This window comes from Pistacia vera, unplaced genomic scaffold, assembly GCF_008641045.1.
Source record: "Pistacia vera cultivar Batoury unplaced genomic scaffold, PisVer_v2 Contig129, whole genome shotgun sequence".
NCBI classification, from domain to species: domain Eukaryota; kingdom Viridiplantae; phylum Streptophyta; class Magnoliopsida; order Sapindales; family Anacardiaceae; genus Pistacia; species Pistacia vera.
This window is the reverse complement of record NW_022195346.1, coordinates 167,031-180,765: the sequence shown is the minus strand read 5'-3', so window position 1 is coordinate 180,765 and position 13,735 is coordinate 167,031. Positions and strand designations below refer to the sequence as shown.

The 13,735-nt window shown below is 38.4% G+C and overlaps 2 protein-coding genes across 2 annotated transcripts; both read right to left on the bottom strand.

The window, feature by feature from the left end:
• Window positions 1-1,051: 1,051 nt before the first annotated feature.
• Window positions 1,052-10,005, bottom strand: LOC116121833 (subtilisin-like protease SBT5.4). The gene is given in 14 exon segments (XM_031407756.1): window positions 1,052-1,593; window positions 5,547-5,744; window positions 5,747-5,759; window positions 5,852-5,966; window positions 6,058-6,303; window positions 6,401-6,498; window positions 6,634-7,201; window positions 7,486-7,594; window positions 8,079-8,243; window positions 8,442-8,539; window positions 8,626-8,735; window positions 9,474-9,530; window positions 9,575-9,760; window positions 9,865-10,005. Coding segments are annotated over 14 exon segments (2,646 nt in total).
• Window positions 10,006-12,281: 2,276 nt separating this feature from the next.
• LOC116121832 lies at window positions 12,282-12,992 on the bottom strand. The gene has a single exon (XM_031407755.1). The coding sequence runs from the start codon at window positions 12,990-12,992 to the stop codon at window positions 12,282-12,284; it is 711 nt and encodes a 236-aa protein (XP_031263615.1).
• Between the last annotated feature and the right edge of the window lie 743 nt (window positions 12,993-13,735).

The window sequence follows — 13,735 nt, the reverse complement described above, 5'->3', positions numbered from 1 at the left end:
GCGTAACAGAATTTCAACGCAACAGTCTTATGTCAGATCATGTAATCCTGACAAATGTTCACCCCATGTGGGACGAAACAGAATGGGTATGTTAATTTGGATTTCGGTGGAGAAAATTACAATGTGAAGAAGTGTGAGGTTAAGTTACGATTCCACGAAGATTGTGCTAAAGAATATGTGAAACAATACAGTGGATATTTCAGCTCAAACATTGAGGAGGAAGAGAAAGAGGAACCGGTACCCAAAGCACTGAAATTTTAATTCTTTTTAAGGCCAATTAAGAACTCTCAAGTAAAGCTTTTGTTGTTTCTGACTTTGTAAAAAGAAAAAAAAAAAAAAAAAAAAAAAAAAAAACGTGCAATGAATTCATCAGCCGTTAATTGTATATATACAAACCATTAATTTATCAATAATCAGCTGTAATTTCAACTCTCAAGTTGATTGGCATACATGAATATGGTAACAGGCAGAGGACTTTCTGCATAAACAGAGTAGAAAAATAGAGGAACAAAGAATAAAACAGTTGAATTTATGTCCTCTGTTTTTCTACTCTGTTTAGAGAAGTTACTAAAACATTTGTAACAAAAAGTATCTGAAGTGTCCTCTGAAGTGTTATAACTTGAGGACATCCATATTCAACTGTTTTGTTCCCAAGTTATAACACTTCAGAGGACACTTCAGATACTTTTTGTTACAACTGTTTTAGTAACAAAAAGTATCAGATTTTAGTTATAACTTGATTGGCATCCATAAATATGGTGAGAGGCATAAATAACTTTATACTTTTTGTTACTAAAACAGTTGAATTTATGTCCTACAACAACTCAGAGAAGGTTACATAAAACTATTCAACTCTTTTGGATTTTGATGATGGAAGCAAATTGTCATAAATTGATATTTTCTAAGACATGATACTAGTAAAAAAAGAGAACCTGTTTATGTATGAAATTAATTAAAAAAATTGTATGACTTTTGATAGTCACTATAGATGTCATTACATCAAATAATTTGCCTTTCTTCATGAGATTGAAACCTATGAAATTTCTTCAATCTATAGATTCACTACAATAGGAGTCCTTACAGAATGAGTGCCATCGGACCATGTCAGTTCCCCAAAAGCATAGTCCTGATTAGCAGTAGTATTACCCACAAGATTAAACGTCACTTCAAATTTCTTCTCGTCGCCATATTTTTCAAACTTCAAAGTAGTTGGTTGAACAGAAATGGAAATTCTAGCTGGTGCCTTGAAGCTCACATTATATGTTCCAGGTGAACCGACATTCTTATGATGTCGGGTGTTCTTGCTTGGGCCCTTGAGTTTAGGAATTAAAATTGAAGGGTAATTGAAGTCTTCCATTCTAAATGACTGAGGACATGAGTAAGTTTTGTCCGAGATTGTAAAAGATCTAAAGAGGCTATCATTGTATCCATGGGCACATAAGTAGTTCAAGTAATTTTCAGGATTCAAGTCATAAACAAGGCCAGGATCCAATGCATTATTTGGATTCACATGTCCGGCACCATATGCAATTGGGGATGCCTCAGTTTTGTTGTAATCTAAAATTGGACGCCAACTTCTGTCACTTGTAGTAGCTGCAAAACATAGAAATATAGTACAATCAATACGTTTGGAACTATATTAAACATGTCCGTTTTTTCTACAGATGTCTGTCTTTTTTAAATCTAGTCCTCGTTAAAGAAAGCCAATATATCACTAACATTTTGTCTTTTTAGTGTTTATTGACACCATCTAACAAGAATCTGAATTTGAAAATAATGGACAAGGATTGTGTTAAGATTTGTTGAGATTTGATTAACATTAGTTTTGGAGATAATCTCTACTGCACATATTTAGGAATTTGTAATCCCTTCTTTCAAGGGAATTAGTTGAGTTTTTATCTTCTTTCCTTGCTTATCAGATCATGACTTGATCGGCATATGTGTATATATTATAGCCTTTTGGCAAAGAAATGAAATAGAGAAAAGTACAGCTTTCTTAATTCTCATTTCTTTCATGGTATCAGAGCTATGATCCTATTGCTTCTGTAAATTTCCGCATACTCTGAATAAACATGTCTACACCTGTGATTCATTCATCAGATCCTTTGTTCCTTCACCCTTCTGATCACCCTGGCATGATCCTTGTTCCAAAAGTCTTAGATGGAACAAATTATGCCATGTGGAAACAATCGATGCTGATCAGCCTTAGTGCCAAAAACAAATTGGGATTCATCAAAGGAACTATTACCACTCCAGGTGAAAAGCCTCCCAAATACTCTTTATGCAGCGTTGCAATGCTATGGTATTATCTTGGATATTCAATTCTCTAAGTCAAGACCTTATTCACAGTGTTCTCTATGCTAAAACTCCTTCAGAGATTTGGACAGACCTTGAAGAACGATTCTCTCAAGGTGATTTTTCTCATCATTATCAAACTCAACGATCTATTGTTGAACTGAAACAAAATCAAGAATCCATTTTTTCTTATTATACAACGATGAAAATGTTGTGGGATGAGCTAACCACTTGCAGCCCCTCAATCACATGCACATGTGAAGGTAATAAAGTTCTAAAAGAAAAGGAAGAAAGAATTCGGCTTGGTCAATTTCTTATGGGACTCAATGAGACATACTCTACTGTACGAGGATAGATTATGCTCATGCATCCTTTACCAACTGTCAAAAAGGCATATTCATTTTTATGTGAAGAAGAAAAGCAGCGAGGTCTCGCTGAAACAAAGAGCAGTGATCTTATTCATGCCATGAGTATTCATACTTATGACAATTCCAAGGAGTCACAACCTGTGACTTCAAGACAACAAAAACAGTGGTCATCCACTCATTCCAAGCCTTAAGAAAATCGAAAACCTCTTCATTGCTCTTATTGTGAAGGCACTACTCACACTGTGGATCGATGTTTTTTCCTCAATGGGTTTCCTATTGGACACAAACTACATGGCAAAAATGTTCAGCCACCCAATCGAAGCAAAAAAACCATTGCTTACCAAGCTAATACAGAAGTCATTTTAGACTCACACAAGCCTCTCATTGATCCTACTCCTCAGTTCACTCCTGAGGAACTTGCTCAAATCAAAGCCTTTTTTAATGGTAAAAAATCTATCCAAGCAAACTATACAGGTATTTCGGCCCCCTTCTGTTCTTCCTTTACTGCACAAAAGACAAACTTGAGTCACTGGATCATTGACAGTGGTGCCACAAATCACATAGCCACATCCATTTCAATCTCCTCTCCTCTCTCTTCTCAAGTAACCTTGCCCAATGGTGCCTCCTCTGCCATAACTGGCATAGGTTCCACCCAACTTTCAGCTCACATGCATGTTAAAAACATACTCTGTGCTCCCTCTTTCCATGTTAATTTACTGTCATTTAGTCAACTCACTGCTACCTTAAATTGTTCTATTCATTTTTTTCCTACTTTTTGTGTATTACAGGACCTAACTTCAAAGAAGATGATTGGTTTGGGGAAGCAATTTAATGGCTTGTACTACTTCGTGCCATCAATAAAGTCTGCATCACCTACCAGATCTATCACTTATCATGTAGATTCCCCTCCAAATATTCAATGGCACCAGCGGTTAGGACATCCCTCCAAGGCACCTTCATAGTTTTTGAGTCATGTTATTCCTTCATTTTTATTTAATTCTCAACATTTGTGTGAAACTTGCCATTTGGCTAAGCAAACACGGCTACCTTTTTCTTCTAGTATGATTCAAACTTTACATTCTTTTGATCTTCTTCACTGTGATATTTGGGGACCTCTTCGTACTGCAACTCATACAAGGGCACATTATTTTTTAACCATTGTTGATCACTATACTAGATTCACATGGATATTTCTCATGCGATTCAAATCCGAAACACAAGGTTACTAAAAACCTTCATTTCTTTTGTTAATACTCAATTTAATTGCCAAGTTAAATGTATTCGTAGTGATAATGGCTCAGAATTCATATCCATGAAGCAATATTTTTCCAATCTTGGCATATCATTTCAAAGCTCTTGTCCATCTACACCTCAACAAAACGGTGTAGTTGAACGAAAGCATCAACATCTCTTGAACGTTGGTAGGGCCTTAAGAATTGATGCTATTCTTCCATTACAATTTTGGGGAGAAAGTTTGCTTACTGCCACCTACCTTATCAATCGACTTCCTACCCCTGTGCTGCAACACAAATCTCCCTATGAAATGTTGTATAACAAGCCACCCATTTACTCTCACTTGAGAGTGTTTGGATGTCTTTGTTATGCAACAAATTTGCACCCCACTCACAAATTTGACTCTCGCGCCAGAAAATGCATTTTTGTTGGCCATCCCATTGGACAAAAAGCTTACCGCTTATATGATCTCAAAACCCACCAATTTTTGTCAAGTCGAGATGTCATTTTTCATGAGGAAATTTTTCCTTTTCATACCACAGCACCCTCACCTTCGATCACTATTTCTCCACCTGAAATAAAAGAATATTCTACTGAGTCAACTCCTTTTACAAATCCTTCTACAGCCTCATTACCCGAGACCACTTCCACAGCAAATTTCTCATCCCCAGCCCCTCCTCCTTGTAGAAGTGAAAGCATCATAAAACCATCCATTCTTCTTCAAGATTTTCATTGTGGACAAGTGAGTACAATGCCATCAAATGCAACCTCCCACCAGAAATCTTCAACCAAGTCAGGTACTCGGTACTCTTTAAGTAACTACATTTCATATGATTCCTTATCTTCTAATCATAAACACTTTGTCAATGCCATCTCAAGTGTTCTCGAACCAACCTCATATGCACAGGCTGTATTAGATCCGAAATGGCAAGAGGCCATGCAACGTGAACTTGATGCACTTACTACTCAGAAGACATGGTCTTTGGTTCCTTTGCCTATTGGTCATCGTCCCATTGGTAGCAAATGCAAATGGGTATATCGTATCAAATACAATTCCAATGGCACGATTGAACGCTACAAAGCATGGTTAGTTGCCAAAGGATTTTCTCAACAGGAAGGCTTGGATTACACTGAAACTTTTGCACCTGTTGCCAAGTTAACAACTGTCTTCTTGCTATTGCTGCCACCAAACAATGGCCATTAGTCCAAATGGATGTGACCAATGCCTTCCTCCATGGTGATTTGGAGGAGGAGGTATATAAAAGATACAAGAAGGTCAAATTGCTACAGAATTTGTTCCATCTCATTTGTAGTTGGAAGATGTTTTTACAAAAGCTCTTGGAGGAAACGTGTTTAAGGACTTAAGAAGCAAGTTGAACATGTTGGATATACATGCTCCAACTTGAAGGGGAGTGTTAAGATTTGTTGAGATTTGATTAACATTAGTTTTGGAGATAATCTCAACTGCACATATTTAGGAATTTGTAATCCCTTCTTTCAAGGGAATTAGTTGATTTTTTATCTTCTTTCCTTGCTTATCAGATCATGACTTGATCTGCATATGTGTATATATTATAGCCTTTTGGCAAAGAAATGAAATAGAGAAAAATACAGCTTTCGTAATTCTCATTTCTTTCAGATTGGTCTCACCAGTAGTCATTATTGCAGATCGAATAGCAGCGGGGCTCCAGTCTGGGTGGAGAGTTTTGACAAGAGCGGCAATGCCAGAAACATGAGGGCATGCCATTGAAGTACCGGATAGGGGAAGATAAGGAACCAGACGATTGTCATCTTCCAACTTAGTTGCTGGAGTTGCACCACTGAAAGCAGCAATTATATCCACTCCAGTGCGGTAACATCAGGCTAAAATAAAAATTAAATTTGAGAAACCATAAACACAAGAAAGAAAGAAATGAAAAAATAAATAAAAATTGATGGTTAATTTCTTTGTAAACCTTCAGGATAGCTGAATCAATTTTATTAGGTCCCTTAGATGAAAATGGAGCCATTGATGGAGTTGAGTTATCATCAAATTCTGTTTTTACTTCACTTATTTGCGCAACTGGAGACCTGTAAAAATCACTCATAAACACAACAAATGAGTCTTTCTATAAAACGGACATTCCGAAGAATTCGAAGTAACTGGAAGAAAGATATATACTTGGTAGATTTCATATAGGCGAATATAGAATCAGCATCTACGGAGTTGACCATTGAAGCTGCGATAATGTGAGGTTCGCTTGAAATTTCGTATCCCATGTTTTCGCTGTTGGCCAAAATAACCCCAGAAGCTCCGGCCATGACAACAAACATGCCGAATTGAAGAGCTGACGTATCTTCCCGAAGGCAAACCAAGATTTTTCCTTGAACTTTGGTTCGATCAAGGGTGTCGGGGAAGCAAGCACAGCTGTAATACAAGTTGATGAAACACATTACAGGAAACTCAAGAATTAATATTTTCAGAAATGAAATTTCAAGTATTAAGGATGGTATAATTTACTTACGCTTCCTCAACGGTTGCATTAGGAAGCCTAGCATCTACTCCAGTAATCATTGGATAGAACTTTTGAGGTTCCAAACCTTTTTCCGAAATGTTAAATCCCTGAAAAATCGATCAAAAAATAAATTCAAAAATTTAGGATTATTAGTGTTGCTTAGATTTAGAATCGACTTAAAGTGCACGAAAGCCATATTAATTTTTGAATGGAAAAAGAAAATTAATTGAAGGAAATAATACCTTGATGACCTTCTTGTTGCCAAGTGTAATATAATTTACAAACTGTCTACTAGTTGTGCTAGCACCAACAGTAAACATCCACGGAGCCACATTTGAAACGGTTAAAGGAGCCGGTCCAGAGTTTCCAGCAGCAGCAACCACAAGAATGCCGCTTTTAACAGCATGAAAACAACCGATTGAAAGTGATTCTTGAATATATTCATTTGGTAATCCACCGAGTGACACAGAAAGGATATCAACACCATCACTGATTGCAGCTTCGATGGTCGCCATGAGATCTGCATCAAAGCACTCGCCCGCACCTTCAATCGGGTCCCAACATACCTTATATGACGCAACACGAGCTCTAGGTGCTCCACCCTTCGCAACTCCATTGCCTTGCCCAAAAACACTTACATTAGGAACAAAGTTTCCACCAGTTGTTGATAGAGTGTGTGTGCCATGGCCATTGTAGTCGCGTGCAGTAATAACCTTTGGAGTGGGAACATAGGTTGAATTGTGTCTGCGAGCGAACCTTCGAGCCATTTGAAGATAATTTCTATTGTAATACCTTACTCCGATCAACTTCCTGCATTGAATCAAATTTCAGATATATGTATGATTTGTATTAGACAATCAAACAAAAAGGGGTGTCATGAGTCTTACCCTTCAAAAGAAAGGACAAAAACAGAAGCTAATTCAAAATTAAAGTGCAAAATGCACCAATAAAAGGCTTTTGAGTAAACCAATAACGAGGAAAACTCCGAGTCTTATAATGCAAAAATCTCATGATATTATGTATTGGGGGCAAAGTCTCATCAAGTAAAATCCTGACATTGTAAAAGTTGGTTGAAAGAAGAAAAGAGAAAGGACCTGTTGCATTGAATTCCATCCCTTTTGTTAGTCTGACAGATTCCTCGCCACTTCTTTGGCACTGGACCCATTCCTTCATCACTGAAGCTCTTTGATTCCGGCCAAACGCCTTTTTGGCATAACATGTAAAAGTGAAGGATAATAAAATTATGAAAAACTATTGAAAATAACTTCGAAGTCAATTAAAGCTATGGCACATAACCTGAAAATCCCACCACCCCACCCCTAAAAAAAAAGGCTCCAAAAAATGTTCCTCATCAATCTACATTATGTCGATAATGACTTGAAATATAGAAATAGACCCACAATTGTTAAAAACAAGCATGTCATATATCATACTTAAATTTGGACTCATTTGTATCATTACCTTGTTAGATTAATTTATCTTATAAATACCAAAACTCTTTGATATGGTGTAGTAAACAAATCGTGCTAAAAATTAATTCACATATCAAGTGAAGCATTACTAACTCAGGTAAAGGTTCCTTCAATGAATTTTGACGAAAAGAGAAGGAAGCATTCAACTATTTAACAAAAAAATTAAAAGAGTTGATTGAGTCCTTGAAAATTTAAAGGATCGATATGAAACCTACCATGGTCAAGGTTTCCTATAATTACATCTTCACCAAACCTCGCCTTCTTCCATGCCGAGTTTAAAGGAATGTCCGAGCCTTTCTCTAATCCAAGAAAACCCCATGAATTTGTATTCTGAACTTTCCTTCCTTTACTCAAGAAAACTGATAGAACTTTTGGGTGATCTACATTAAACAAAAAAATTCAGGTCATTTATGAATCTATATAGTCATAGATTCAGATAATGTTGGAACCAGAAAGTGTGAAAACATACAAGATCAAGGAAGAAAGTTATCCTTTATTGCCTTATTTAATTTTTTATGTCAACATTGACATTGTACAACAAAGAGAGATCAGAAATGTATAGAAAATGAACTTCTTACTCCTGACTTTCGGTACTTCATCTTCGGCAAGGTTTGCGGCGAAGCCATTGATAAATCGGTTATACGAGTAAAAGATTGAGCTTTTTGCCTTCTTCAAACTGCTCCAGAAAAAAAAATGAATAAAGTTTCTGCTAACTCTGTCTGAAAAAAATATAGAGAGAGAGAATTGTTTGGAAACCTTTACCTTCCCAAGCATGATCCTAGAATTTCTTGATGATACCTAACGGCATTATCATGATCAGTAGCCGTATTGTCTCTACGGTTGGGATATGATCCTAAAAAAACTATGTAAGCCTGTATGAATAAGAAAAAATGATATTGAAAGTTTATAATGATCGATTAAACAAACTTGCAACCACATTTGAAAGGAATGAAAATGACGAAATAAAAATTAATGGCAACTGTTTGTTTTTGTGATGCTGGTTATTCAAAGAAGAAGAGAGATAAAAAACTAAAACTGGACATAAATTTTCATTAGACAAAAACTGCATATAACATACTTCCTCTCACTGTTTCAACAACCATCAGAATACTTTTCCTTAATCTCAGCTAAACCACTCAAAAAACTAACAACTTCATTACAAAAGAGCTGAGCCAATAAATAAAAAGATTAACATTAAATTACAGTAAATCTTAAGCCACTGAACCGTGAAGCACTCCCATGCACGTCCATGCAGAGCAAAGCTTTTCCCGCAAACCAAACTTCAGCACAGCATCAACCTTCAACACTCCACCTTGGTGCTTTGGCTGGAAACACCAAGTTTTAGCCTCAAGCTTCAAACTTGGATTTGCATAATGCCTTTGTCATGATATCTGCAACCTAGTCTTCCCCTCGGCAGTGAACTAAGTTCACTTCTCCACACTGTTCAGCTTCCCTAACACATGATATTTAATCTTATATGCTTTGTTCTGTCGTGAAGTACGGGTTCTTTGCCATTGCTACAGCCGACTGGTTATCACACAAAATCAAAGTAGATCCATTTGCATTTGCTTAAGTCATTCAGCATCTTCTAAGCCACACAGCCTGTTCACAGCTGGCTGCGCAGATACATATTCAGCTTCAGCAGGACTGAGCCGGTTTCCTGCTTCCTGGACAGCCAACAGATTGCACCTCATTCGGTAGAACACGTAACCAGGGTGCTTCTTGCATCATCCAGGGATCCACCCCAGTCACTGTCAGTGTACCCCATCAACTTCAGACTTTTGGATTTCCTGAACCAAATGCCTAACATGCAGGTTCCTTTCACATACCTCAACACACGTTTGGCAGCTTTAAAGTGTAATTCCTTGGGTTGCTCATAAACCTTGAGAGTAACTTGCTGTAAACATAAGGTCAGGTCTGGTGGCTGTATATATAGCAGACTTCCCACTAAGCTTCTGTATTTCCCTTCATCACTCTCTCTGCACCATCTGTTTTGCTAACTTCAAGTTGGGAACCAAGGGTATTCACTGGTTTGCAGTTCTCCATTCCAAACCTTGAGAGAAGCTCGGTTGCATACCTTTGTTGACAAACAAAAATCTCCCCAACAGCTTGAGTTATCTCCATGCCAAGGAAGTACTTCATCAATCCCAAATCTTCATTCAAATTCAGCTTGCATATCCAACTTGAATTGGTCTAATTCATCAGGATTACTCCCTGTCACCAACAAGTCATCAACGTATAAAGAAACCACAGCCCCCTTTTCAGTTTTCTAATGTAGAGGGTGTGTTCATTAGGACTTCTAATATATCCAAGGCTGATAATGGTCATTTATTCGGCTGTACTAGGCTCAGGTGCCTGCTTCAAGCCATAATCCTTCCTCTAGTACACATGGTCCTCCTTTCCCTCAACCTGGTAGCCTTCGGTTGCTCTACATACACTCCTCTGAACCATCCATTCAGGAATGCAGACTTGACATCCAGCTGAAATTTTCCAGTTAACTGAGTTGCAAGAGCCAACTAGCCTGATTGTGTCTTGCCTAGCAACGGGGCAAAGGTTTCTGAAAATCAATGCCTGGTTGCTGTGCAAAGCCCTTCACCACACCTTGCTTTATGACCAGTTTCCAGGTTTGATTCTTATTGACATGCTCATTCTCCTGCATTGCAGCCCTCCATACTCAGATTTTGCAGCATCAAAAGAGCGCGCATCAAAATAGCATCTTGGCTCCACCACTGCCGTATTACACCTTTCATACACATCAGCCAAGGTTCTAGTTCCTCTCACAGCATGATCTTCTTCCTCATCTGAATCTGCCTCTTGAATCAGTCCCTCTCTTCTCTCATCCTGACTTGATTCAACCTGCACATCAACCCTTTGTTCTTCCCAATTCCAGACTCCACACTCATCAACCTTAATGTCCCTTGTGACTACAATCCTTTTGGACTCAGGAACATAAACTCTATAGGCTTTAGAGTTGCTGCTGTAGCCTATAAATATCCCAATTTCTGCCTTGTCATCCAACTTAGACCTTTTGCTGGCTGGGATCATTACATAGGCTATACTTCCAAATTCTTTTAGGTTCCCTACTATTGGCTTGATTCCAGTCCATGCCTCAATTGGTGTTTGATGTTTGACAGCCTTGGTGGGCAGCCTATTCAGCAGGAAAACTGCTATATTGACAGCTTCTGCCCAGAACACTTTAGGGAGGCTTTTTCCAGTCATCATACACCTGGCCATTTCCATAATGGTTCTATTTCTTCTCTCACAGACACCATTCTGCTGAGGGGTATATGGTGCTGTGAACTGCTGCTATATTCCAGCTAGGCTGCAGATTGTCTTGAACTCATTTACGGTGTACTCAGTTCCATTGTCTGTCCTTACTGCTTTGATCAAGGTTCCAGCTTCATTCTCTACCAGCAACTTGAACTGTTTGAACACAGCAGCCACTTCATTTTTCTGCTTCAAGAAATAGACCCAAGCCACCCTTGAAAAATCATCAATGAAGAGAACAAAGTACCTGCTGCCATTTAGAGATTCTGTCTTCATAGGGCCACAAACATTCGAGTGGATCAATTGTAACTTGTGACTTGCTCTCCAGGCTTGATCCGAAGGGAATGGTGGCCTGCTAAGTTTGCCAAGTTGGCAGGCTTTGCACAAAGTCCTTTTCTCTTCTATTTCGGGCAGGTCTAATACCATGTCCCTTGACTTGAGTTCTTTGATTCCATGGTAATGAAAATGTCCAAGCCTTCTATGCCATAACTCAGACTCTTCAACCTTGGTGATTAATGCTGAGTTTTCTGGTTTTTTCCAGTCTAGTGGAAAGCTTTTGTCAAGCATCCTTACACTTAACAACTCCTTTCCTTCTCTATCCTTTATAATGCAAGAATTGTTTTGGAAATGCAAGGTAAAGTTTTTCTCTAACATTTGACCTACACTTAACAAGTTTTGTGCAATTTTAGGTACAAACAAAACGTTAGAAATAACCTTAGTTCCTGCCTTAGTTTGGACTGCCACATCTCCAATCCCTCTTGCTTCTACATAGTCACCATTTCCAATCCTAACCTTAGAGCTGTATGTCCTGTCCAGCCTAACAAAGTTCTCCACATTTGCTGCCATGTGGTTAGTGCATCCGCTGTCTATCAGCCAAACATTTCCACAGGTCTGCATTGAGTAGCATGAAGCTACAAACAGCTGTTCTGATTCATTGGTCTGCTGTTGTTCATCTGCACTTTGTGCTTGCTGTGGTGGGTGTGCAGCCTTATTCCTGCACATCTTCTCAATGTGGCCAAATTGTTTGCATCCCCTGCATTGAATCCCAGGCCTGAACCAGCACTTGCTGTCCGGATGTCCTTCTTTTTGCAGTGGGAACATGGTGGATAACTTCTTCCTTCACTCTGTTTTCCCCACTGTCCACCAGCTCTCTATTTTCCTCTCTTATCCCCAACATATCTTCTGTTACTTCCCTGCGTATTCACTCCCTTTTGAGCAGCCAACATAGCACCTTCATTTGAGTCCTCCTGCCTCATCAACTTTCTTTGTTCTTGGGCCTGCAAGGCATGAACCAGTTTAGTGAGGCTGATTTGGGAGAGATCTTTTGAATCTTCTAAGGAAGATATCTTGGACTCAAATCTTTCCGGAAGGCTGACTAACACCTTTTCAACTATCATCTTGTCACTCATCTCAACTCCCAACAATCTGATTTTGTTCACCACACTCATGAGTCTATCTACATACTCTTTAACCTTCTCTACCTCCTGCATTCTCAGCATTTCAAACTCCCTGCGCAGATTCATGACTTGCATGTTACGGGTTGTGTCACTTCCCATGAATTCTTCTCCTAGTCTATCCCAAGCCTCCTTTGCAGTTTCACACGCCATTATCCTTGTAAATACAAGGTCTGTTACTGCCGAATGTATGTGAGAGAGAGCTCTTGGAGCTTTGGACATTTCCTCTTCATACATTCTCATTTGGTTCAAGGTTGGGTTTGGACCAAGTTGGGGTGGCTGTTTCTCCTCTTCCACATATTGCCATGGCCCTTGTCCTCTTAGGTAGGCTCTCATTCTAACAGCCCAAATGTGATACTGGTCCCCATTGAACACTAGAGGTGAGAGAGACACAGATTGAGAAGCCATGCGTGAAACTGGTTGCAGGTTTTTGAAAGACTTTAGTTCTTGCGTAAGGCTGAAGTTTGATGGTGATTTGGGATGAGTTTTTGAGTGAACTTGTTAGACGTTAGTTGGTTGATTCAGCTCTGATACCATGTTCGTTTTTGTGATGCTGGTTATTCAAAGAAGAAGAGAGATAAAAAACTAAAACTGGACATAAATTTTCATTAGACAAAAACTGCATATAACATACTTCCTCTCACTGTTTCAACAAGCATCAGAATAATTTTCCTTAATCTCAGCTAAACCACTCAAAAAACTAACAACTTCATTACAAAAGAGCTGAGCCAATAAATAAAAAGATTAACATTAAATTACAGTAAATCTTAAGCCACTGAACCGTGAAGCACTCCTATGCACGTCCATGCAGAGCAAAGCTTTTCCAGGTTTTTCATACAATCGGCAAACCAAACTTCTAGCACAGCATCAACCTTCAACAGCAACTGCCCAAAATGATCACCTTTTATAGGAATTTTAAGATATATAACCCATTTCAAATTTCTTGCATAATCCAACCACACACAAATCCATCCAACAAAAATACCCTTATTCTTCAACACCATCATGATAAAAGAGAAAGCAAATCTAAGATATTAGTATATCAAGATATGAAAATCATAATATGTATTAAACTCAAAGAAGTCCAACACATTTAAAAACCATTGCTTGAAGTTCATCATGCCTGGTATGGTTGTCGAGCGTTGTCAAGT